Source organism: Suncus etruscus, chromosome 15 (assembly GCF_024139225.1).
Source record: "Suncus etruscus isolate mSunEtr1 chromosome 15, mSunEtr1.pri.cur, whole genome shotgun sequence".
Taxonomy (NCBI): Eukaryota; Metazoa; Chordata; class Mammalia; order Eulipotyphla; family Soricidae; genus Suncus; species Suncus etruscus.
The window spans coordinates 91975581-91998876 of NC_064862.1; the positions used below are offsets into that span (position 1 = coordinate 91975581).

The 23296-nt window shown below is 64.9% G+C and overlaps 3 protein-coding genes across 3 annotated transcripts; all 3 read left to right on the forward strand.

The window, feature by feature from the left end:
• Window positions 1-610: 610 nt before the first annotated feature.
• FKBP8 (FKBP prolyl isomerase 8) lies at window positions 611-6986 on the forward strand. Its single transcript, XM_049787711.1, has 9 exons — window positions 611-693; window positions 1623-1938; window positions 4165-4334; window positions 4414-4502; window positions 4588-4808; window positions 4897-5069; window positions 5559-5636; window positions 5849-5980; window positions 6506-6986. The coding sequence occupies exons 2-9, from the start codon at window positions 1641-1643 to the stop codon at window positions 6590-6592; spliced, it is 1248 nt and encodes a 415-aa protein (XP_049643668.1). The 5' UTR covers window positions 611-693; window positions 1623-1640; the 3' UTR covers window positions 6593-6986.
• Window positions 6987-10276: 3290 nt separating this feature from the next.
• ELL (elongation factor for RNA polymerase II) lies at window positions 10277-17582 on the forward strand. The gene is made up of 11 exons (XM_049787754.1): window positions 10277-10420; window positions 13453-13500; window positions 13906-14027; window positions 14118-14281; window positions 14586-14967; window positions 15653-15743; window positions 15956-16395; window positions 16713-16820; window positions 16906-17077; window positions 17172-17216; window positions 17351-17582. The coding sequence occupies exons 1-11, from the start codon at window positions 10286-10288 to the stop codon at window positions 17465-17467; spliced, it is 1824 nt and encodes a 607-aa protein (XP_049643711.1). The 5' UTR covers window positions 10277-10285; the 3' UTR covers window positions 17468-17582.
• A 1962-nt stretch (window positions 17583-19544) lies between these two features.
• On the forward strand, window positions 19545-22877 carry ISYNA1 (inositol-3-phosphate synthase 1). The gene is made up of 11 exons (XM_049788375.1): window positions 19545-19635; window positions 19734-19870; window positions 19976-20137; window positions 20267-20399; window positions 20549-20742; window positions 21060-21209; window positions 21309-21524; window positions 21641-21805; window positions 22151-22264; window positions 22339-22556; window positions 22715-22877. The coding sequence occupies exons 2-11, from the start codon at window positions 19751-19753 to the stop codon at window positions 22875-22877; spliced, it is 1635 nt and encodes a 544-aa protein (XP_049644332.1). The 5' UTR covers window positions 19545-19635; window positions 19734-19750.
• The last annotated feature ends 419 nt before the right edge of the window (window positions 22878-23296 follow it).

Sequence of the window (23296 nt, forward strand, 5' to 3'; positions counted from 1 at the left end):
GAGCAAACCCCAGATTCGAAACCAGGTCCAGAGGGCCCTCCAGCTCGGGGCCCGCCAGGCCGGGGCACCTTATCGCGCAGTGGCAGAAGGCGCGGGTGCGCCCGGCCCTGGCACGCACAAGCCTGGTGAGCTCCTCGCCGCCGGGACACCTGGGCACTTGCAGTGGGTAGTGGGGCGGCTGGCTCCGGCGGGTCCTGAGCGCCCCTGGGCTGGGGTCCAGATCCCGCCCGCAGCCGGCTACCAGGTGGTGGTGACCCCAAGGTCCAGAATTTCCTTCCTGCAGCCTGGGAGAACCAGAGAAAACCTGGGAAACGGGGCACGGGGGCCATGTCACTCCCGAGTTACAGACGAGCAGCGGGGACGTTCGTGTGTGTGTGTGTGTGTGTGTGTGTCTGTGTACACGTTGGGGGGAAGGCGAGCCCCCGACCCCCAGTCCCCCAACCCCGCCTCCGCCCGGGCTGGCAGCGGAGGCCGCGGCCCCTTTAAGAACGTCCGCCGAGCCAAGCAGGAAGAGGGCGGGGCCTCCCGCAGACGGACGGACGCGCCGGCCAATGAGCGCTGCGCTTCCCGCGGCGGCGGCCAATGGGCGCCCGGGGCGGGGCCTGCGCCGGAGCCAGGTTCCCGAGGCGCGGCGGCCGCGGCTGGGGGCGGGGAGGGGGCGCAGGACCCCGGGCGGGGGTCGCGGAGCCGCAGGCACGTGTCGGGGGCGCCGGGAGGCCGGGCCGGGTTGCGGGGCAGCGCGGCGGGCGAGGCGGAGGCCGCGGGGCGGGCCGAGGGGCGCGGGGGCGGCCGGGGGACGGCCGGGGTCGGGGTCCCCTCGGGGGGCGCAGTCCTGGGGGGCTCCGGGGGCGGCTCCCTCTGCTCAGCCTTTGCGCTTTGGGGTCCCCCAGGGGGTCGCGGAGATCGGGGGCCTCCGTGGTGGCGTCATCCCCGCGAGGGGCGCCCTGGGTTCCGGGGGTCGCCGGGGGTGGGGTCTGGGGGTCCAGGCCCGGATGGGTCCCCTGGTGTCGGGGTACGGGGACCTGGGACCTCAGGTGTAGACAGCGAGCTCAGGGCGTGGGGGAGCCGGTGGGGCTGGGGGCGGCGCTGGATGGGGTTGTGGGGGGCGGTGGGGGCGGGCGGGGTGCAGGCCTGGGCCTGTGGGGGTATCCCCCCAAAACACCTGCGGCCTGGGCTCAGGTTCGAGTCAGCTAGGCTTGGGCCGGGCCAGAGAGGACGGGAGAGGGGTCCCCAGCCTTGCCAGGGCTGCAGTGAAGGGTGGGCATGAACACGGGTGGGTGCTGGAAGGTGGAAGCTGCCCGGCTTGGGGTGCCCGGCCCGGCGGTGTCCGGCTGGAGGCTGGCCCGGCCTGGGGTCAGTGGCCCGAAGCCCAGCGGTGCCAAGATCCTCGAGCATTCCCCCTTCCCCTCTCCTCCTCTTTCTCCTGTCCCAGACTCAAACTCCTCTACCCCACTTGGGGACCCTCTGGCTGGTGACCTGGGACTTAACCATTGGCTGGGCCTCAGTTTCCCTTTCTGCCCCGGAAACCCTCACTCACGGCATTAAGAGTCAGTGGCCGGGCAGGATTCCTGGTACCTGGTGCCCTCCTCACCCTAATGCCCCTTGTTTTGTGCCCCCCGCAGGGCCGATCCCCGAGCGCCATGGCGTCCTGTGCGGAGCCCTCGGCCACAGGCCCGGAGCCCACAGCCCCGCTACCGGCCGGGGTCCCTCTGGCTGAGGATTTCGAGGTGCTGGATGGGGTGGAGGACGTGGAGGCCGAGGACGAGGAGGAGGACGAGGAGGACGGAGAGGAGAGTGACCTGCCACCCCTGCTGGACGTCGGGAGCCCAGACCTGCTGGAGGACGAGCCACCGGGTGCTCTGGCCCGAGAGTTCCTGGCTGAGCCCGAACCTGAGCCTGAGCCGGCCCCGGCCCCAGATGAGTGGCTGGACATCCTGGGTAAGACCTGGGCTGCAAGGGGCCAGGCGGTGGCGCTGGAGGTAATGTGCCTGACTTGCCTGCGCTAGCCTAGGACCGACCGCGGTTCGATCCCCCGGCATCCCATATGGTCCCCCAAGAAGCCAGGAGCAACTTCTGAGCGCATAGCCAGGAGTAACCCCTGAGCCTCACAGGGTGTGGCCCAAAAACAAAAACCAAAAAAAAAAAAAAAAATGAACTGTAATCTAGCTTTGGGCCGGGCGGTGGCGCTGGAGGTAAGGTGCCTGCCTTACCTGCGCTAGCCTAGGAGACGGACCGCGGTTCGATCCCCCGGCGTCCCATATGGTCCCCCAAGCCAGGAGCGACTTCTGAGCGCATAGCCAGGAGTAACCCCTGAGCGTTACCGGGTGTGGCCCAAAAAAAAAAAAAAAAAAAAAAAAAAAAGACCTGGGCTGCGGGGAATGGGTCACCGGGTCAAGGGTCACCGCAGGGTCAGAGGTCATGGGCCAGGATGGCCAGCTGGGATCATAGGTGACAAGATCAAGGCACTGTCCTGCAGGGTAGCTGTGCCTGACACCCCTGTGCTGTACTGGGATCTGGGGGGGATCCAGGTGTGTAGTATCCGCAGGGTTAGGGTGTGTGTGTGTGTGTCTGTTTCCAGCATCCCCTAAGCCCCCCATGTCTGTCCTGCCTCCCCCTGTTGCTTACCTACCTGGGGATGGGGGTCACCGTGCCTGTCTTTGGTCCTCCTGGGCCCCTCCCTTCTGCCCATCTTTGGTTGAGAACGAATCTCAGATCCTGGATTGATTTGTGTTCCTCAGTTGCGGGGGTCAATCCGGGGCATGGGTCATGGTCATGCTGGGCAGTGCTCGCGGGTTCCAGCACCAGGACACAGCAAGCACAGTGCCAGATGCCTGGAGCCCATCCATGCCAGGCATGTCCCCCGCCTCTGAGGCCAAGGCCCAGCCCAGCTTGGATGTGCTGTATTTGCCTTTCTGGCAGGGATGAGGGGTGAGCAGGACTGACCAGCACAGCCTCGGTTCTTTCTTCTTATTGATGGGGGTATTTGGAGGCCGCACATAGTGGTGCTCAGGGATCACTTCTAGCAATGGTCTGAGCACCCTATGGAATGTCAGGGATCAAATTCAGGTTGGCTTCGTGCAAGGCAAACGCCCTCCTTGCTGTGCTGCCTCTGGTCCTTTCTTTTTTTCTTTTTAACAATGGCATTTTGGGGCCGGAGAGATAGCATGGAGGTAAGGCGTTTGCCTTGAATGAAGAAGGATGGTAATTTGAATCCCAGCATCTCATATGGTCCCCGTGCCTGCCAGGGGCGATTTCTGAGTGTAGAACCAGAAATAACCCTTGAGCACTGCCGGGTGTGACCCAAAAACCAAAAAAAAAAAGAAAGGCATTTTATGGGCTGGAGCAAAAGCACAGCTAGTAGGGCATTTGCCTTGCACGCAGCCGACCCGAGTTCGATCCCGGGCATCCCATAGGGTCCCCCAAGCATCACCAGGACCGATACCTCAGTGCAAAACCAGGAGTTACCCCTGAGTGCTGCCAGGTGTGGCTTCCAAACCAAAAAATAAAAGGGAGGGCTCCAGAGCCATGACACAGTGGTAGGGTGTTTGCCTTGCATGCAGCTGACTCAGTACAGACCAGAGTTTGATCCCCTGGCATCCCATATGGTCCCCCTAGCCAGGACCAATTTCTGAGCGAATAGCCAGGAGTAACCCCTAAGCTTCACCGGGTGTGGCCCAGAAATTAAAAAAAAAAATAGGAGATTTTATTTATTTTGGGGCTCAACCAATCAGTGCTTAAAACTAACTCGTGGGACCGGAAAGATAGCACAGTGATAGGGTGTTTGCCTTGCAAGCGACCAACCCAGGACCAACATTGGTTTGAATCCTGGCATCCCATATGGTCCCCCATGCCTGCCAGGAGCGATTTCTGAGCTTAGAGGCAGGAGTAACCCCTGAGTGCTACCGGATGTGGCCCAAAAACCAAACCAAAACAAAAAAGACTGACTCCTGGCTCAGGATCATTCCTGACTCAATTCTTAGGAATCACCTTGGGCATGCTCAGGGGTCCAGGTGTGCTGCTGGGAATTGAACCCGGGTTAGTCATATGAAGGCCAGTGTCCGTGTCCCCCATCCCATCCTCCCTACTATCCCCAAGAACTGACCCCAGAACCCCACTCTTGACCTGAACTGGCCCCCGCGCTGACATGCTGTGTCCCGGCTACAGGGAACGGGCTGCTGAGGAAGAAAACGCTCGTCCCCGGCCCACCAGGCTCCAGTCGCCCCTCCAAGGGCCAGCTGGTGACGGTGCGACTGCAGACGGCCCTGGAGAATGGGACCCGCGTGCAGGACGAGCCTGAGCTGCTCTTTACGCTGGGCGATTGCGACGTCATCCAGGTGGGCATCTCGGGGACAGGAGACAGATATGGAGGGCAACTTCCTGACCCCTCACCACTGAACCTCCCTGCCCCGGCAGGCCCTGGACCTCAGCGTGCCGCTCATGGACGTGGGCGAGACGGCGATGGTCACCGCTGACTCCAAGTACTGCTACGGCCCGCAGGGCAGGTGAGCCGGGTGACGGGGTGGGAGGGTGGGGATCGCCACCGGAGTGGGGTGCTGATGCTGCCCGCCCTGCCCCGGCACCCCTCAGCCGGAGCCCCTACATCCCCCCGCACGCGGCCCTGTGTCTGGAGGTGACCCTGAAGACGGCGGTGGACGCCCCTGACCTGGAGCTGCTCTCGGGCCAGGAGCGCGTGGCCCTGGCCAACCGCAAGCGAGAGTGCGGGAACGCGCACTACCAGCGGGCCGACTTCGTGCTGGCCGCCAACTCCTACGACCTGGCCATCAAGGCCATCACCTCCAGCGCCAAAGGTGAGCAGAGGGGCCGGCAGGTGGGGGAGCCGGGCAGGCCCTCCCGGCCTCTCCGCTGGGCGCTGACCCCCGGCCTGGCCCTTTGCAGTGGACATGAGCCTGGAGGAGGAGGAGGAGCTTTTGCAGCTCAAGGTCAAGTGTCTCAACAACCTGGCAGCCTCGCAGCTGAAGCTGGACCACTACCGCGCGGCCCTGCGTTCCTGCAGCCTGGTGCTGGAGCACCAGCCGGACAACATCAAGGCTCTGTTCCGCAAGGGCAAGGTGGGCGTCCCAGCTTAGTGGTGGGGAAGGTTCTGGGGCGCCCTCCATCTGGTCCCCATCTGTCCTCCTCACCGGGTTCTCACCTCCGGGCAGCGGCTCGAGGCCAGAGGCGGGTTCATAGCTTTGGGTTCTCACTGCTCTGTGCTCACACCGTGGCGTGGCTCAGGAACCTCTGACGCAGCTCAGGGGTGATGTTGAGACACAGTGGGCGGGATGTTGGAGCTCCTCTTCTATTCCTCTCCGGCACCCCGATGTGGCCCCCATCCCCAATTTTGCTGGTGGGAGTCCGAGCCCCCCACCCCGGCCCTTCACCCAGCTCCATCGCCAGCTCTTATGGCTGGGTCCTGAAGGAAAGGATCCTGATGGGAAAGGGCAGGCGGCTGGGGCCACACTGAGCTTTCAGGGGTGCTCCTGAAGGTAGCCCAAGCCAGCAGAGCAGTGCCTCCCGGGATGTCCCCAGGGCCTGAGCTGAGCTATGCCCATCCCCAGGTCCTGGCACAGCAGGGAGAATACAGTGAGGCCATCCCCATCCTGCGGGCTGCTCTCAAGCTGGAACCATCCAACAAGGTGAGGTCCCCGCCCTGCCTGCCAGCACCTTCAGGCTCCCCACTGCCTCCCAGGGTCCTGTGCCAGGCTGCCCACCTTCCTTCTAGAACTTTCCATCTGGCCCCCTCCATGGGCTCCCTCTGGGACAGGGGCTAACAGGGTGTCAGAGTCCTAGCCCCCTGGAAGGTGTCACTGCTGGCCCTGGGCACTGCTGCAACTTCCTGACCCCCCAGACGATCCACGCGGAGCTCTCGAAGCTGGTGAAGAAGCATGCGGCGCAGCGGAGCACAGAGACAGCGCTGTACCGCAAGATGCTGGGCAACCCCAGCCGGCTGCCCGCTAAGTGCCAGGGCAAGGGTGCCTGGGTGAGTGGGCGGGGCCTCGGGAGGGGCGGCCCCTGGCTTGTTCTTTTGGCGTGGGATTGGCTGGGGTCTCTGCTAGAGGCGGAGCCTGGACAGGTGCTTCTGGGCTGGGATTGGATTCGTCTCCTAGGGGCGGGGCCTCGAATATGTTTATGGGACTGGACAGGTCTCTTAGAGACAGGCCCTAGGTGGGTATTTTCGGGAGGGGCGCAGCCTCCAGGCTCATGTACAGTTTGACAGTCTCCCCAACTGTGGTACTCGGAGGATGCTCCTTAACTGTGCTCTTTGTTGCTCACTCCTGGTTGGAGAGAGGCCCTGAGCAGAGGATGAAACCCTGCTGAGTGGTGCAGGGTGGAGTGGACGGTGAAGGGGAGGTGTACCCAAGCAATGGACAATCTGGCTTGGGTTTCGATGTGGGAAGAGGAGTTTGCTGGAGGCCCCGCCACCTGGAATAGGATCTGCTTGGGGGCTGATGTCCTTGGGGTGCTGGGTCCACAGTCTTTAACCCCTGCGTTTCTCTACCCACAGTCCATCCCCTGGAAGTGGCTGTTCGGGGCCACCGCTGTTGCCCTGGGGGGCGTGGCGCTGTCTGTGGTCATCGCTGCCCGAAACTGACCTCCCAGGTGGCCCCGCTGCCCCTCTGCACACCGCGGACCCCTCCCCACGCTCCCTGACGCCCCAGCCCCCTGCCCCTGCCCTCTGTGCCCGAGCCCATCCTCTGGGGGCAGGCAGCCAGGTCTGTGTGGGGTTATGCAGCCCAGCAAGGGGGAAGGACAGAGGCCCACCGAGGGGAGACGCAGGTAGGCCGGGGAGCCGCCACCTCTGCTCACAGACCCCCCTGCCCAGCACCTGCCCATGAGGTCCCACTGGGGGCTGGCCTCAGTTTCCCCTTCCCTACCCAGCCAGGGAGGAGCCCCCTTATCCCCTTCCCCAGCTGCTCAGCGCCTGTCCCTCCTTCCCCGCCTGCTGCCCTCCCTCTGTCCAGATGAAATAAAGTCTCCCACGCACACTCCTTTCTAGAACCTTCTTTTTTTTTTTTTTGGTTTTTGAGTCACGCCCGGCAGTGCTCAGGGATTACTCCGAAATCGCTCCTGGCAGGCTCAGGGGACTATATGGGATGCCCGGATTCGAACCACCGACCTTCTGCACGCAAGGCAAACACCTTACCTCCATGCTATCTCTCCGGCCCTTAGAACCTTCTTTGTTGCTCGTGGCTCTGGTCTCTATTCAGGGTCACTTCACATGGGGCCAAGTGGGCAGGATGACACTGAGTAGGTGACAGGTTTGTGCGAGGGGCATGCTGATGCCTGTTTGGGTCTGTACTCCACTGGGCTCTATGACCCAATGTGGAGCAGGACCTGTATGGTGGTCGGCAGAGTCTCTGATCGTCCTACCCTGTGTCCTTGTGATCCCCTCCAGGCCTGGAGGACCCAAGGTGGCAGCCTCTAGTGTATCCCAGGCCTGTCCTATCGCCCCAGGGGCCAGACACTTGGCGGGTCTGTAGCCTGCGTAGTTTTCTCTGGGCTCTGAGACACAGGAGGCCCGAATCGATCCCAGCGGCTCCCAGGATCTACCAGGAGTGACCCCACGTCCCAAGCAGAGCAGGAGGAGCTTCCAAACCAGGATGCAGGAAAGTGGGACCTTGGACCTGCAGCCCTGGCCCCGGGGTCGTATGACATTCTTTGAGCCACACAGCCAGCTGCCCTGCGACCTGGAGCTCCGGCTCCGACCAGTTCAGGCTCGTGTTGGCACCTTCCTTGTAGCCGTGAGTGAGGTCAGATGCCCTGGACAGGGCTGTGGCCTGGGGACAGACAAGGAAATGAGAAGGGGGCTTGGTATCTACATCCGCATCGGTGTCCCTGCCAGTCCCCACCGCATCCATCTCAGTTTTTTTTTTTTTTTGATTTTCGGTCACACCCAGAAGCGCCCAGGGGTTACTCCTGGCTCCAGGATCAGAAATCGCTCCTGGCAGGCTCAGGGACCTTATGGGAAGCTGGAATTCAAACTACCGTCCTTTTGCATGAAAGGCAAACGCCTAACCTTCATGCTATCTCTCCGGCCCCTATTTATATTTGTTTTTGTTGGTTTGTTTGTTTTTTTTTGGACCACACCCGTTGGCGCTCAGGTTTCTCCTGGCTCTGTGCTCAGAAATTACTCTTGGCAGTGGTTGGAGGACCCTATGGGATGCCCTCCCCGCGGTGCTCTTGCTCCAAACCCTCCCACTCTCATTGATTTTAAGGGTCCAGGCTTAGTAGCTATTCCTGGTTTGGGTGCTGGCATTCACTTGCATCGTAAAGTAGAGCCCAGGTCTTGGGCCCTGCCCATCAGTCCATAAAGGCCTGGAGCTGAGCTGAGCTGGCCGCACCAACCCCCTCCGGCCTCTTTCCTGCTATCACAGAGGATCAGAGAAGCAGAGACGGAAAATGACTCCACTTCCTGCACACGGGGCCACTTTCCCCTCCAGGGCCAAGGAAGAGCCAGCCCGGCTGGCCCCCATCTGGAGACGCAGAGGTGGGCGGGGATGTCCAGGGTCAGCGCTGGGCTGAATGGGGGTGCCTGTCCATACGGACCCCAAAGGGGAAGAAGCTTCTGCACCCTACAAGCAAAGTCCTAAAAAAGAGGAAATAAGCCAACTAGGGAAAAGAGTGTTAGGCCGTGGTCAGCAGGGCCCGGCCAGACCCCCGTGAGCCAGAACCCCCCTGGAGAACCATCAGACCCTTTCACAGCAGCCCCTCAGCCACATGTGCAACTGTTGAGCTGGGGGAGGAAGATGGGGTGGTTGTGCATGGCTTTGGGACGCCTTTGAGCGAGGTGAAATGTTCTAGAATGAGGGGGTGGCTGCATCGCACAGGCAACGTACTGTGTGTCCCTGAATTAATTGTTCGCTGAAAATGGAAAATGGTGACTCTTAAAGAATGTTTTTTTGGTTTTTGGGCCACACCCTGCAGTGCTCAGGGCTCATTCCTGGCAGTGCTTGGGGACCCGTGAGATGCCAGGTATTGAACCCGGATTTCCTTGTACGAAGCAACTATCACTCCGGGCTGCCTATGATAAGTGAGGTTCATTGGTCTTATGTTTTATTTTTGGCTACTACACCAGCAGTGCTCAGGGCTCAGTCCTGGCTCTGCGCTCAGGAATCACTTCTGGCTGTGCTCTGGGGACCCTTTGGGATCCAGGCGTAAACCGAGGGTGTCTGAGTGAGGCCTAACACTGACCCTCTGTGCTTGACTGTCCTTCTGGCCTCAAGATTTATCTCTTGGTTTTACATTTATGGGGAGCAGCTTTTGCTCTCAGTGGTCACTCCTGGTGGGGCTTGGGCGACATGGTCATGAGTTCCCGGGGACCTTGATGCCTGCACTTAAGCCCTGCACTACCTCCAACTCCCCAAGATTTAATTCTGTGAAATGACCATTCTGCTGCGTGGTTATGGCCAGCTCAGGGATCTGGGCCACTTGACTGGCAGGTTTGAGGAGAAAGTTCTGCTGTCACCATGTGCCCCCATTGAATGCTGAGAGGACAGCCTGAGCTCCTCCACTAGTCCCCGGCTAGTGCTCCCTGGGTGTCCAGCCTTCCTTAGGGCTGTCCTAGGAAGCCGGGGAGTGGCCCCGGGGCGACCGACCACGATCCCTCAGGACCCGGCAATGCAGCTGTTTCTTCTCTTCCAAAATTCCCAGCGAGTTCTTCTCTTCAAAGTCTCTGCTTCTCGAAAATGTTCCTGCTGCGGGGAATTCCGCCCTCCCACCTTAAGGGACGCCCCGGGGCGACCGTCAATTTGCATGACCACGCCCCCACAGCTGGGCACGAGCCGCCGGCCCCGCCCGGCCACGTGCTCCGCGCAGGCCCCGCCCCTCCACGCCCTCCGCGGCGCCGCACGGAAACCAAAGACGGAAGTGTGGAGGAAGCCTCCAAAAGAACGCCTCGCGTCAGCGGCTTGAGGGGCGGGGTCTAACGCGAGCGCCAGGCTGAGTCAGGCTGATGAATAATAATGCATCCACGGGGCGGGGCTTAGGGGGCGGGGTTTGAGCGCGGAAGCGGCTTCGGGAGGGGAGGCGGGGTCCCCACCCGCCGGACGCCACTCCGGGTGGTCAAGGAGTGGGCGTGTCTTGAATAATCGAGCCCGCGGCCGAACCCGGAAGAGGGCGTGGCCTAGGGAGCCGGACTCCCGCCCGGCTCCTCGTCAGCGGCGCTGATTGGCCCGTTTCGGGGGCGTGGCCGGCACGCCCTCATGAATAATGCAGCGCGTCGGCGGGCGGCGGGGCGGGGCGGGGCGTGAGCGCAGGCGGCGGCGGCCGCGGCGACGGGCGCAAGATGGCGGCGCTGAAGGAGGCTCGGAGCTACGGGCTGGCGTGCGGGCGGCCGGGCGCGGGCCCGCGGGTGTCGCTGCTGCACGTGAAGCTCACCGACAGCGCCCTGCGCGCCTTCGAGAGCTACCGCGCCTGCCAGGTGAGCGCCCCGCGGCCCGGCCGGGGGCCCGGCCCCTCCCCGGCTCACCTGGCACCTGGCGGGCCCGGGGCGGCCGCGCTGCCCGCACTTCCGGCAGCTCCGGGGTCCTCGGCGGGGCCTCCCTCGGCGGGGCGGGGCGCCGGGGCTCTCGGGGTGTCGGGGCCCCCCGGGGTCCCCCACCTCGGGGCGGCTCCGCGCTGGGGTCCCGCAGCTGAGGCTGCCCCGCGCCTGGCAGCTCCGCCCTGGCGTCCCCGCGCCCCGGGGGAGCCCTCCCGCGGGCCCCTGGCTGTCCTGGGCACCCCGCACCGGGCCCGGGCTCCCGGGGTCTGCGGGGCTTCGGAGGCGGCGCGGGCCCGGCGGGCGCACAGTAAGCGGGCAGGTATGCGGCGGCTCCTTCCTGCGCTCAGCCCGGAATTTGCGCCCCGGGCTGGGCCGGGTGGGCGCGTCCCTACGCCCCTGCCGTCCCGGGGGACCCCTCCGGGTAGGACGGGCAGCCCTTGGTGGCGGGTAGAGCCACCCGAGGGGTCCGCGCCGAGCCTGGCTGGGCTGTCCCTCCCTCCCCACCCACCCAGCCCCGAGCCCCGGCCCAGGTGGACTTGGTACCTGGCCGCCCGGTGCTGGTGCCGGTGCCGGGGCTGGCGGCGAGCCGGGGCCTCCCGGAAGGCCCGCCCGCGTCCAGCGCACCCGCGGCTATTTTTAAAGCGGGGTGACGGCGACACCCTCTTGGCAGGGCCCCCTCGCGACAGGGGTGGCGGGAGCTTCGCCCTGGCACCCTGTCAGATCCTGGGGGCCCCCCACCCGACCCTCGATCCTCGCCCGGCCCCAGTCTGGCCAGGCCCGGCGGCTGCCTTTGCCCAAGCAGGAGAGGCAAGTCGGGCCAAGGGTTCTGCTGGGCTCCGGTTTCCTCTTCCCGGAGGGGCGCCAGGACCCTGTGCCCAGCGCAGCTGTTTGTTTTGCCTTGTGAATCCTGGGTGGCACGGACAGGAAGGCTCCCCAGAATCTACCGGTGGGACGGGAGGGCCTGACAGGAGGCCTGCTCCTTCCTCTTGCGCAGTGGGGTGGCCTGCCTAGAGGAGGCCCACAGCCTGTGGGGCCCTGGGGAGTGTCGGTGGGGCCTGGGTTCCACCCTGAGAGGTTTGGCCAGGACCTTCCCCTCCCGAAGCCCTCAGGACCCTGAACCTCCTTTTCCCTGCGGGAATGTGGGTGTACTGCCAGTGCTCTTATATTTCCCCACTACTGTCATGTCACCCCATATCCCCTCCTCACAATCCCCTCATGTCCCCCTGGGTTTCTCCACATCCCTCCACCCCACTCCAGATCTGCACCCCTGGGCAGTCTCGCCGAAGGCCTCTGGGGACACCTCTGGGGGACACTGGGCAGTGGGGTGACAAACATTCCCAGCCTAAGACTCCTCTGTGGTCAGGGCCCGTTTCGGGGGGACCCACGGGTACGTGAGGGCCTGGGGAAATGTGCGGGGGGGGGTATGTTTGGGATGGAGTGCTCTACTGTGTTTGGGGGGCCCTGGGGTGGGGTGGGGTGGCTCATTTTTCAATGCAGCTGTGTCAGGGGCAGCTCCAGTGGCAGGGGGCCCTAACTTACCATCTCCCCCACTGACTTCAGGGTCCCCAGGACATGACAGGAGTTGGGATTTGGGCGTTAGTGAGGGAGCAGCCGGGGGTGTCAGTGGGGACTGAGCCAATGCGTGTCGTGTGTCTATGTTCAAGTCTGTCTCTCAGTGTGTGGCCCGTGTCTTCTGTGTGTCAGGGGGTTTGTCACTGACTGCGCTGGGACCACCCTGAGACTGTTCGATGGCAGTGCCTGTGATGTGCCCCCCCCCCCCAAGCTATGCCTGTTTCCTGCCTCTCTGCTGTGGGCGGTGTAGACGGCGCTGCCTCTCATCCACCTCTGTGACTCAGCCCAGGCCAGAGGTCACCGTCCCCACAGCGCGTGACCTCATCTCAGGAGGAGTCCTGAGGGCCTCTGCCCTGTGCTCTCTCTTCCCCTGCTTCTGCTCCCTCTTCCCCCTGCTCTTCCCCTGTTCCTCCTCTCTTCCTTCTCCCTCCTTCTTCCCATCTCCCCTGCTCTCCCTCCTCCCTGTCCTCCCGCCTCTGCCCCTCACTTCTATGTCCCGCTGAGGGGCCTGTGACCCTCTTCCATCTGACCTTCTGCCTGCCCAGGACCAGACTCTGTAGCCTCCTGAGCGGGAAGGCCTCCTGGTTTGGGGGTGACAGTCCTGTGTATGGTGGGCAGAACCAGGCCCACAGCGCTCCCCGCTGCCGTCACCCTTTGCTGAGAGGCTGAGGTCGCTCAGGTCTCCCACAGTCCAGTCACCTGAGATAGGGAACGTGTTGGCCTGTCCTCCGCACCGCCCAGCGTTCTTGCTGCCCTGTGGGGACCCCCACACCTCGGGCCCATCGGGGCTGGCTTCCCTAGCCAGCTCCGATCTCAGAACCTGGCTTTTTTCAGGCACCCTCTGCCCCTCCCGCTGACAGTTCAGGGGCCCTGCCTCAATTTCCCCAGGGAAGCAGGCATTCCCTGCCCTGTGTGTGTGGGGAGCCGCGCCAGCCAGCCTTGTGGCACCCTGGGGCGCGGTGGGTGCCCCTTAGTCACCCAGCCAGGTGGAAGGTCCAGGCTATGGCTGCTGTCCCTGCTCCTCCAGGTGACACTGGTTTTCCAGGATATGACTTGGGGTCCCCAACAGCTGGGCTCAGGAGAACGACACCCCAATTTTTCCTCCTGCCCTGATCCTAACCTGGCCCTGCCTCACCCCTGTTGGCCCAGCTCATATGAACTGGGGGTCTGGAAGAGTGGCGGAGGTCTCCAGGGGCCCGAGCAGGGATGGCCTAGCTGTGAGCTTGTGTCCGGCCCAGGCCCTGACCATCCACCCTCAGCACCCAATGGCCCGGGAAAGGCTGGACACACATACCCCCATCAGGAGCCTCAGGCTGGGCCCATCCAGCATTGGTCCTGTGTTGTTTTGAGGCCCGGAGTCCATCCTCTGGACCTCTGACACCCGCTTCGCCATCTTGCAGGGCTCTGGATCACTGAAACCGTCCATCCAGTTCCAAGGAAGCCAAGGGGTGAGTCTCCCTCTGCTCGGGGTGTCCCGACACTGGCACTGGGGACCCTCAGGCTCCCTCCCAGAAATGCTCCCAGGGGGTGCGTCCCTACTCCCTTTGGGGAACATTCTGGGTCTGTCTGTGTCCAGGTGTGGGGCGCCCTCTGCTGCCCATGTCTGGCCTTCCCTGCCAGCCCTGCCAGCCCCAGCCCATCTACCCCACCCCACCCCACCCCAGCCCAGCCTGGCCTGCCCTGCCCTAGCTCCAGTCCTCAGGCCCACCCACCCCCTGTCCCCTGGGCAAAGCCAGGCTGTCCCAGGAATCTGGGGTGGTCCCGCAGCTCTCTGCTGACAGAACCCCGAGCCCCTCACCCAGCTCTGCCCAGCCTGCCATTCTCCGTGTGACACCCCACCGTCTCCCCCTTAGCACATCTGCATCCCGCAGCCTGACTGCCCATCTGAGGCACGCACCTTCTCCTTCTACCTCTCCAGTGTGGGCCGCGATGGCCCGCAGGGCAGCTTCGACTGTGTCCGGCAGTATGTGTCCAGGTGAGGCACTGCGGGGGGGCCGTGCTCCGGGGACCCTGCCCTCCCCACCCCACGGTCTCCCGCCGCTCACGGCCTCCCTACGCTTTGCAGCCACGGGCATGAGCAGCTCTCCTGCCTGGGTGGTGTCCAAGACAAGATCACCGTGTGTGCCACCGACGACTCGTACCAGAAGGCGCGGCAGAGCCTGGCGCAGGCAGAGGAGGAGACCCGCAGTCGCAGCGCCATTGTCATCAAGCCGGGGGGCCGCTACATGGGTGAGTGGGGGGCCGGGGCATCAGGCATGGGTTGGGAATTTGGGGGCTGCCAGCTGGTGAGCGTGGAGCCTGGGGACACCGGGTGGCCCCTATGCAGGGTTTTGGGGAGCTGAGGTGGGCCCTTCCCACTGTGCCTAAGCACCGCCCCAACCCACCCTGGCTTAAGTGGCCTGACCCTGAGCTCTGCCCCCTCTCTGAGCTGGGCCAGGCCCCAAACCTCCTGTACCAGAACGGAGCCCCGCCCTATCCCTGGCCACACCTATCATGAAGCCTAGCCCGGCCCCCAAGTTTCCTGCTTTTGCAGGTAAGCGAGTGCAACTCCGGAAGCCGGCACCTGGAGCAGTGGACCCCGCGCCTTCGCGCAAGCGGGTGGCCCCTGCCAGCCTGGCGGGCACTGTGCGGCGGAGTGGGGCTGGCATCGTGGCCCAGAAGCCCCTGCGGGACCGTGTGCTGCACCTGCTGGCCCTGAGGCCCTACCGCAAGGCCGAGCTGCTCCTGCGGCTGCAGAGGGACGGGCTGGTGGCGGCCGACAGGGACGCGCTGGACGGCCTCCTGCAGCAGCTGGCCAACGTGGATGCGCGCGACAGCACCTGCACGCTCAAGGACACCGCCTACAGGGACGTGCAGCGGGACTGGCCCGGCTACTCTGACGGCGACCAGCAGCTGCTGAAACGTGTGCTGGTCAGGTAGGGCCTTGGGGCCGGGGACATGCTGGCCAGGGAGGGCAGGGCTTGGGGCGGGCAACTCCTCCAGAAGTGGAGCAGCATGGGAGTCCTCTCAGAGGCAGGAGTAGGTCAGCAGGAGGGTCACCTGTGGAGTCAGAGGTCAAAAGTAGATGGGGCCCGGAGTGGTTGCGCAATTGGTAAGGCATCTGCCTTGCCTGTGCTAACCTAGGATGGTCAACCGCAGTTCGATCCCCGGCGTCCCATATGGTCCCCCCAAGCCAGGGACGATTTCTGAGTGCATAGCCAGGAGGAACCCCTGAGCGTCACGAGGTGTGGCCCAAAAGCCAAAAAAACGGGGGGAAAAGTAGAGTAGGGTCAGCAGGGGAGTTGGCTGTGGGGTCAGTGAGATCTGCAACAGGGTCACCAGTGGGGTCAGAGGTCACCAGTAGAGTCAGGTCAGCACTGGGGTCACAAGCGGATAGCATGGAAGTCATCTCGGGCAGAAGTGAGCTCAGCAGTGGGGTCAGTGGTCAGCATTGGGATCTCAGGTCACCAAGGGGATCAGAGAGGTCAGCGGTAAGGTAAAGTCACCAGTGGGGTCAGAGAGGTCGGCAGTGGGGTACCAGTGGGGTCAGAGAGGTCAGCGTGGGGTGTGGTCAGCAGCGGGGGGTCCGCAGTGAGCTCCCCTTTCTGCTTCTCCCTCCAGGAAGCTGTGTCAGCCGCAGGGCCCTAGTGCTGTACGGGCAGAATTGAGCTCCAGCCCTACTGGGGAGCATGGCCGCTCCTCCCCACTACAGGTAGGAGCAGGCCCAGGGTGGGGGTGCAGTGGTCTCCAGGGTCAGTCTCTGTGACCCCGCCCCACCCTCCTTCCTCCTGCCCCCTTCCCCGGGGCTCCCCCCCTGCCTGTGGCCTTGGCCCTGCAGCCGGGCCAGCCGGCCCAGGGCGCCCCCGTGTGGCAGGCGCAGGCTCTGCGAGCTCCCCTGAATCTATCCCCTTGGCTCAGAAACAGCCCCCGCCCCCGCCGCCCGACTTCACGGACCCCCTGGCCCCCAAGAAGCCGCGGATCTCCCACTTCGCCCAGAGAGCCCAGCCCGCCGCCAACGGGCGGGAGGCCCTGCTGCCCACGCCCGGCCCGCTGGGCGCCCTGGACACGCCCCTGCCCCCACGCCTGGAGCCCCCGCGCACCCACGACCCCCTGGCTGATGTCAGCAACGACCTGGGCCACAGCGGCCGCGACGGGCGGGACGCCAATCGGGAGCGGAGGGACGCGACGGCGCCTGCCCCCACCGCGCACCCTGGCCTCCCGTTGCCCCCCGACTGTGCCGCCCCCAGCCGCCCCCACGGTCCCCGCAGCAAGGCCAAGAAGAAATCCAAGAAGCACAAGGACAAGGACAAGGAGCGGGCGGCTGAGGACAGGCCCCAGGCCCAGGCGCCCGAGGCCCCGGGTGGGTGTGCTGCGGGGGAAGCATGGGGGGCCCCTCTGCTCCCCAGCCATTGGGCCCTGCCCCGACCCCCACTCTACTCCTCGAATCGGCCTGTGGGGGTCGCTGAGCTCTGGATACCTGGGTCTGAGACTTACGGGTCATTGGGAGGCACCTAGGGATGCCCATCACACGGCTGAGGCCCCCACACAGCTGTCCCTACCAAGTCAGGTCCCGAGCCCAGCCCAGTACTGCCGGTGTGGGAGTGGAAGGGAGGAGGGACTCCCTCCGTCCCCTCCTTGCTTCCTGGGGCACCTCCCATCTGCCCGCCTCTGCCCTGCCGAGATCTTGGGGTTCAGCCACCTCTGCCCCCCCAGGGTTCAACGGGACATGCAGCAGCAGCTCCAGCGTCCCCATCCCTACGTCCACCTCGGAGACCCCCGACTACCTGCTGTGAGTGTGCCAGGACCCTTGGGTCTAGCCTTCCCTGGACCCCCGCACCCAGTCACTGAGCCCCCGTCCCGGTTCCCGTCCCCAGGAAGTACGCGCCCATCGTGAGCTCGGAGCAGCGGCAGAGCTACAAGAACGACTTCAACGCCGAGTACAACGAGTACCGCGGCCTGCACGCGCGCATCGAGCTGGTCACGCGGCGATTCACGCAGCTGGACGCAGAGCTCCGCCGCCTGGTTCAGGGCTCCGCTGAGTATGAGGTGCGGCCCCTGCCCGCCCAGCATTGTGCGGGGGGTCACAGGTTATCACAAGCCCGCCTGGGCATTGTCCTCTGTCTCCTTTGTTCCCTTGCAGACCACCCGCGGCCAGATCCTCCAGGAATACCGAAAGATCAAGAAGGTGAGAGCCTCCGCCCACCAGTCCACAGCCGTGCCTCTGACTCCCTCTACCCTGCCTCACCTGACCCGGGCACCCCCATGTCCCTGGGCCCACTCTGCCTGGGTCTGGCCTGACCCGTCCTCCCGCCCTCGCAGACCAACACCAACTACAGCCAGGAGAAGCAGCGCTGCGAGTACCTGCACAGCAAACTGGCCCACATCAAGCGCCTCATCGCGGACTACGACCAGCGGCAGCTGCGTGCCTGGCCCTAGCCCCGGCCCGCGGCCCCAGCCCCAGCCTCAGCCTCAGCCTGCTCGGCCGCCCTGCAGGGAGGCTCCACCGAGAATAAATGCGAGGAAGACACGTTCATCTGAGCCCGGGCCAGTGGGGCCAGCGGGGCCAGCGGGGCCAGTGGGGCCAGCGAGGCCAGTGGAGCCGCCACCCTCAGCCCATGGCGCCCCTTGGGCGCCTACCCGCCCAGGCGTCTTCTCACTCTGAGACTTGCCCCTTCCCGACTCCACCTCCCAGACGCCCCTTCTATTTTTGTACGGAAGAAGCGCCCCTTTTTGTACTTCCTTCCCCACCCCCCACAGAGGCCTGCGCCCCTGCAGTGAGAGGTGGCGGGTGCTCTGCCCGGGATGGGGCTCGGGACAGCTGGGCCTTGGGGCTATTTCAGGGCCTCACCTGGCCCCGAGACAGCTGCCCGGCCCCCCCTCCGCCCTAGCCCCCGCTGCCAGTTGCCCCCTTCGCTGCTGTGCCACCGGCCTGCTGTGGGGCCCGGGACGCGCCTTGTCTGCACTCAGGGAGGGCCTGGCCGCGGCGGGGAGGCGCCCGGACACGCTCCACGGACACCCCAACTGCTGCTTAGTCCCTGTGCCTAGTGTAGGAGCCCCCCAGATGGTGGCTGTGCATGTGTGTGTGGTGCGCGTGCGTCTTGTGTGTGTGTGGCTGGGGGGACGAGTGTGCGCACACGTGGTACGCAAGCCTGGGCCCCCAGAGGCTACGTGGCTAAGGCCGAAGTAGGAGTTAGGGGCGCCGAGGTGCCAGAGCTGCTGTTTTCCTTTGCCACGGGCGCCCCCCACGAGCTGCCCAAAGTCGACTCCCTCCCACCCGGGGCAGGGCAGGGCAGGGCAGGGCTGGCCCCCAAGATGGGAAATGGATCCGTCTAGATTCCAAGTATTTTTCTGCGTTTCCGACCTTGGGGAGCTCGGTGCCTCTGCCCTGGCCCCCGCAAGGCGGGCAGCCAACCCCCCAGGTCGTCTTTTACCCCAGTTGTCGCCCCCCCACTCGCCGAATGTGGTCTAAGTTATTGAACCGTCTTCCCTGCCTCGCCTCGCCTCGACCGCCTTTGAGCCATGGAGTGAGTCGGTGTTTACAAGACTTTCTTCACTTTTGCCAAAATGTTACATTGAAACGCAGCCGGACTTGAGGCCCCGATATTTTCTTAACAGAGCCAGAACGGGTCGATGCTGCCTTTCAGCCGTTTAATAAAGCTCCAGCCGAATCAGCCCCGCGCCCCGCGGCGAGTGTTTTGTTCGAGGGGACCGGGCCAGGGTGGGGCGCGGGGGGCAGGGCCGGGCCAGCGCCCGCAGGGGGTCCTGCCGCCTGGAACAGCCCCCCGGGGGCAGCCGGCCCGCGTCCCTGGGTCCAGGCCAGAGTCCGGCTCCAAGGACGCTTGGGGGCGGGCGGCGGCCCTGAGGCCGGGGATTAAGGGGTCCAGGGGTCAGGGCTGCGATGTGGGCCTGGAAGCCGAGTTACTTGGGCAGCTGCGCGGCCCGTCCCCGCCCCCACGGCAGGCTTCTCCCCGAGGCCGGCCCCGTCCCCCCAACCAGCCTGCCGAGGGGTCCCGGGCAGAGTTCGGGCCAACCGGACTCCGGGGCTGCGTCCGCGCGCACCTCCCACCGGGCTCCAGCCGGGGCCCCGCGGGTCGCTGCATTCCCGGCCCCCCACCGGCTGGGCAGGCTCCAGCGTGGAAACTTTTGCCGCCGGGGGAGGCCGCTTGTTTTGGAAAGTTCCGGGGGAGCCGCCCGCGCCCTCCCGCGCGTTCCCACGCCCGGCTCGCTTATCTCGGCCGCTGCCCCGCCGCCCCCGCCGAGGGCCGCAGGTGGGGAAACCGAGGCCCACAGAGGCCGGGCCCCCACAAAAGACGCCGCCGGTCGGGGACGGGGTCACCGGTGCCGGCTGCGCGCTTTGGAGCTGGGGGGCTCCCGACCCGGCCCTCAGTTTCCCAGGTCCGGCCTCGCAGGCGGGGAGAGGAGATGGGGGCGGGGGGCACCTCCGACCCGAGCCCAAGGCCGCGGCCGCCCCTCCCCTGGCGGGCGGGCGGGCGGGCGGGCGGGGCGGGCCGGGGGCGGGGCCGGGGTCTTTTTCTAGGAGCCCGCGCGCCCCCAGCGCCGCAGCCCCATCCGCCTTCGACCTCGCTCGCAGCCGCTCCACGCCGGTGAGTGAGGTGCGCGCGGGCCCCGGGGAGGCGCGTGGCGGGGTGGGAGGCGAGCATTCCCCCCTGCTCAGCACCCGTCGTTTCCCCTGCGCCCCCAGCCCACTCTCCCGCCGCCATGGAGGCCGCCGAGCAGCTGCTGGTGGACAGCCCCGATGTGACCTACAGCCCCGACGCCATCCAGGCCCAGTACGACTACCGGACCAGCAGCGTCCGACGGGAGGGCGGCGTGCTCAAGGTGGCGGAGGGGCTGCCGGGTGCGGGGCTGCAGGGGTGCGAGTGAGGAGCCTCCCGCCGTCGCCCGGCTCACCGCGCCCACCCCACCCGGCCTTTCCGTGTCCAGGTGCGCCCTTCCACGACGCGCTTCTCCTTCCGCACCGCCCGCCAGGTGCCCCGGCTCGGCGTCATGCTGGTGGGCTGGGGCGGCAACAACGGCACCACGCTCACCGCCGCCGTTCTGGCCAACCGCCTGCGCCTGTCGTGGCCCACGCGCAGCGGCCGCAAGGTGGGTCCGGCCCGGCCCGGCCCGGCGTGGGGGAAGGGGAAGGAAGGGGAAGACGCAGAGGCGCGCGGGGTGCCCCCTGCCTATCTGTCCGGCGCTGACCCCCGCGCGCCCCGCCTGCCTTCCCCGCAGGAGGCCAACTACTACGGCTCGCTGACGCAGGCCGGCACGGTGAGCCTCGGCCTGGACGCTTCGGGCCGCGAGGTCTTCGTGCCCTTCAGCGCGCTGCTGCCCATGGTGGCGCCCGGAGACCTGCAGTTCGACGGTGGGTGGGCCCCGGGAGGGGGAAAACAAAACAACCAACGAGGGGGGATAAGGGTTGCTTGGTTCATTGGAGCTGGAGGGGGTCGCCTCACCTCCCCACCCCTGCAGAGGCCTCACCCGGGACTCCCCCAACCCCCTCACACTTCCCAGGCTGGGACATCTCGTCGCTGAATCTGGCCGAGGCGATGCGCCGAGCGCAAGTGTTGGACTGGGATCTGCAGGAGCAGCTGTGGGGGCACATGGAGGCACTGAAGCCCCGACCCTCCGTCTACATTCCCGAGTTCATCGCTGCCAACCAGAGCACGCGCGCCGACAATGTCATCCTGGGCTCGCGTGCAGAGCAGGTGGGAGGGTGCCTCGGGCTCTGGGGTTTCCCTCTGCACTCCACACCCGACCCCCAAGTTTCTTTGTTGTTTTTTTTTTTGGTGGGGGGAGGCCACACCCGATGGTGCTCAGGTTACTCCTGGCTCTGCATTCAGAAATGACGGGGGGGGGGGGGGCCGCTCTCCTGCAAGTTAAATGCTGTCCCTGCTGTGCATTCACTCCAGCACTTTTATTTTTCCTGACACTTGGGCACGGGAGCACCCATCCCAGACCACACGGGGGTTGTTGGGTTCTTGTACGATCTGCCCCTCCAATCTCCACATCCCCTCCCCACCAGCTGGAGCAGATCCGCAGGGACATCCGCGACTTCCGCAGTAAGGCCGGCCTGGACAAAGTGATCGTCATGTGGACAGCCAACACGGAGCGCTTCTGCGAGGTGTCCAGGGGCCTCAACGACACGGCTGAGAACTTGCTCCGCACCATCGAGGTGGGCGCCTGCGCAGGGGTGAGGGTTGGGAGAGTCCCTACACCCCATTTCTCTGTCCACGCCTTGACAGCCCTTGCTTTTACCACCACCACCCCGCAGCTAGGCCTGGAGGTGTCTCCGTCCACACTCTTCGCCGTGGCCAGCATCCTGGAGGGCTGCGCCTTCCTCAACGGGTCCCCGCAGAACACACTGGTGCCCGGCGCCCTTGAGCTAGCCCGGCAGCACCACGTCTTCGTAGGCGGGGACGATTTCAAGTCCGGGCAAACCAAGGTCAAGTCTGTGCTGGTGGACTTCCTCATCGGCTCAGGCCTCAAGGTTGGGGGGCCGCCCGGCAGCTAAGGCGCTGGGGGGATTTGGATGGCGTGGCTGGGTGGGTGCATGCAAGGACCACCCAGGCGCTTGCTGCAGCTGGCTCGGCCCTGTGCCCCCAGACCAGGTCCATCGTGAGCTACAACCACCTGGGCAACAATGACGGGCGCAACTTGTCTGGGCCGCTGCAGTTCCGCTCCAAGGAGGTGTCCAAGAGCAACGTGGTGGACGACATGGTGCTCAGCAACCCGGTGCTCTATGCAGAGGGCGAGGAGCCCGACCACTGCGTGAGTGGGGCAGGGGCCAGGGGGCGTGGCTTGGCCTTCCAGGGGCGGGGCCTAAGGTTACTTGTGGTGTGGCACACCAATGAGAACCTTCCTGGGACTGGGATGGTGAGTGGGCGTGGCTACGTGAAATCTGGTGCTAGAGGGCGTGTCCTATCCCTAGGAGCCAATGAGCGTAGCCTGGTGCTGCAGGGGCGGGGCTGCCCATAATGGGCGGGGCCAGTTGTCAGGCTCTGGCCTGCTGCAAGCCTGTTGGTTTCGGGAGTGTGGCTTGATGGAGCAGGGGCGTGGTTTGGGGGCCTTAGGGCGGGACCCCAGGTGACAAATTTCCCCCCCTCTGCCCCTCAGGTGGTCATCAAGTATGTGCCTTTTGTGGGGGACAGCAAGCGCGCCCTGGACGAGTACACTTCGGAGCTGATGCTGGGTGGCACCAACACGCTGGTGCTGCATAACACCTGTGAGGTAGGTGGAGGTCTCCCCGTAGGGGCTGTTGACCCCATGACCCCGCTGGCTCTGACCCTCACGCCTGCGCGCAGGACTCGCTGCTGGCTGCGCCCATCATGCTGGACCTGGTGCTGCTGACCGAGCTCTGCCAGCGCGTCACCTTCTGCACGGAGCTCGACCCCGAGCCCCAGGGCTTCCACTCGGTGCTGTCCCTGCTCTCCTTCCTCTTCAAGGCGCCGCTTGCGCCACCCGGCAGCCCCGTGATCAACGCGCTCTTCCGCCAGCGCAGCTGCATCGAGAACATTCTACGGTGGGTGCTTTTCCCCACCCCTTCCCTCCCCTACAACCCGGGCCTGTCCCAGGCAGCAGCAGGGGGAGTGGAGCACAGCCGTTGGCATTGCATGCAGAAACCCAAAACACAGGCTGTGCCGGGCCCCAAAGTGACTGTCCCCATCCCTGACCCTACAGCGCCTGCGTGGGGCTCCCGCCGCAGAACCACATGTTCCTGGAGCACAAGATGGAGCGGCCAGTAGTGATACACGATGAGCCCGGGGTCGCTGCCTGCGCCCAGCCTCTCCAGGAAGCAGCAGCCAACGGGCACTCACAGGCCGAGGAGCCCGAGATCAACTGAGATTCAGTCACAGCCCCTCCCTGACACCCCAATAAAGCCAGTACTACCGTGTTTGCCTGTCTAGAGTTCCCTGTCGCTCCCATTTAATTTCCCCACTCCATCCACACACACATACCCCATGCTCATTAACCTTCCAGAGCAGCTTAAAAACAAAATGGAGTCCAAACAACAAAACTAAGGTTTATTTGTTAGGGTCCTGGAAGAGCCCCACAGACCCCTAAAATTCAGTTAAGCTTTAGCAGACTTGCCTGTTACCTCCATGAAGCTCAGAGCTGGGAAGACCTTGGACAACCGCGGAAGAAGTGCAGGAAAGGCCAACCTGGTACCATCTTGCCATCATCCCTGGGTACCTGGGACAGACAGAACAGGCCAGGCAGGGAGTGGCATTAGTCCAGCATAAGTAATCTGCAAAGACCAGG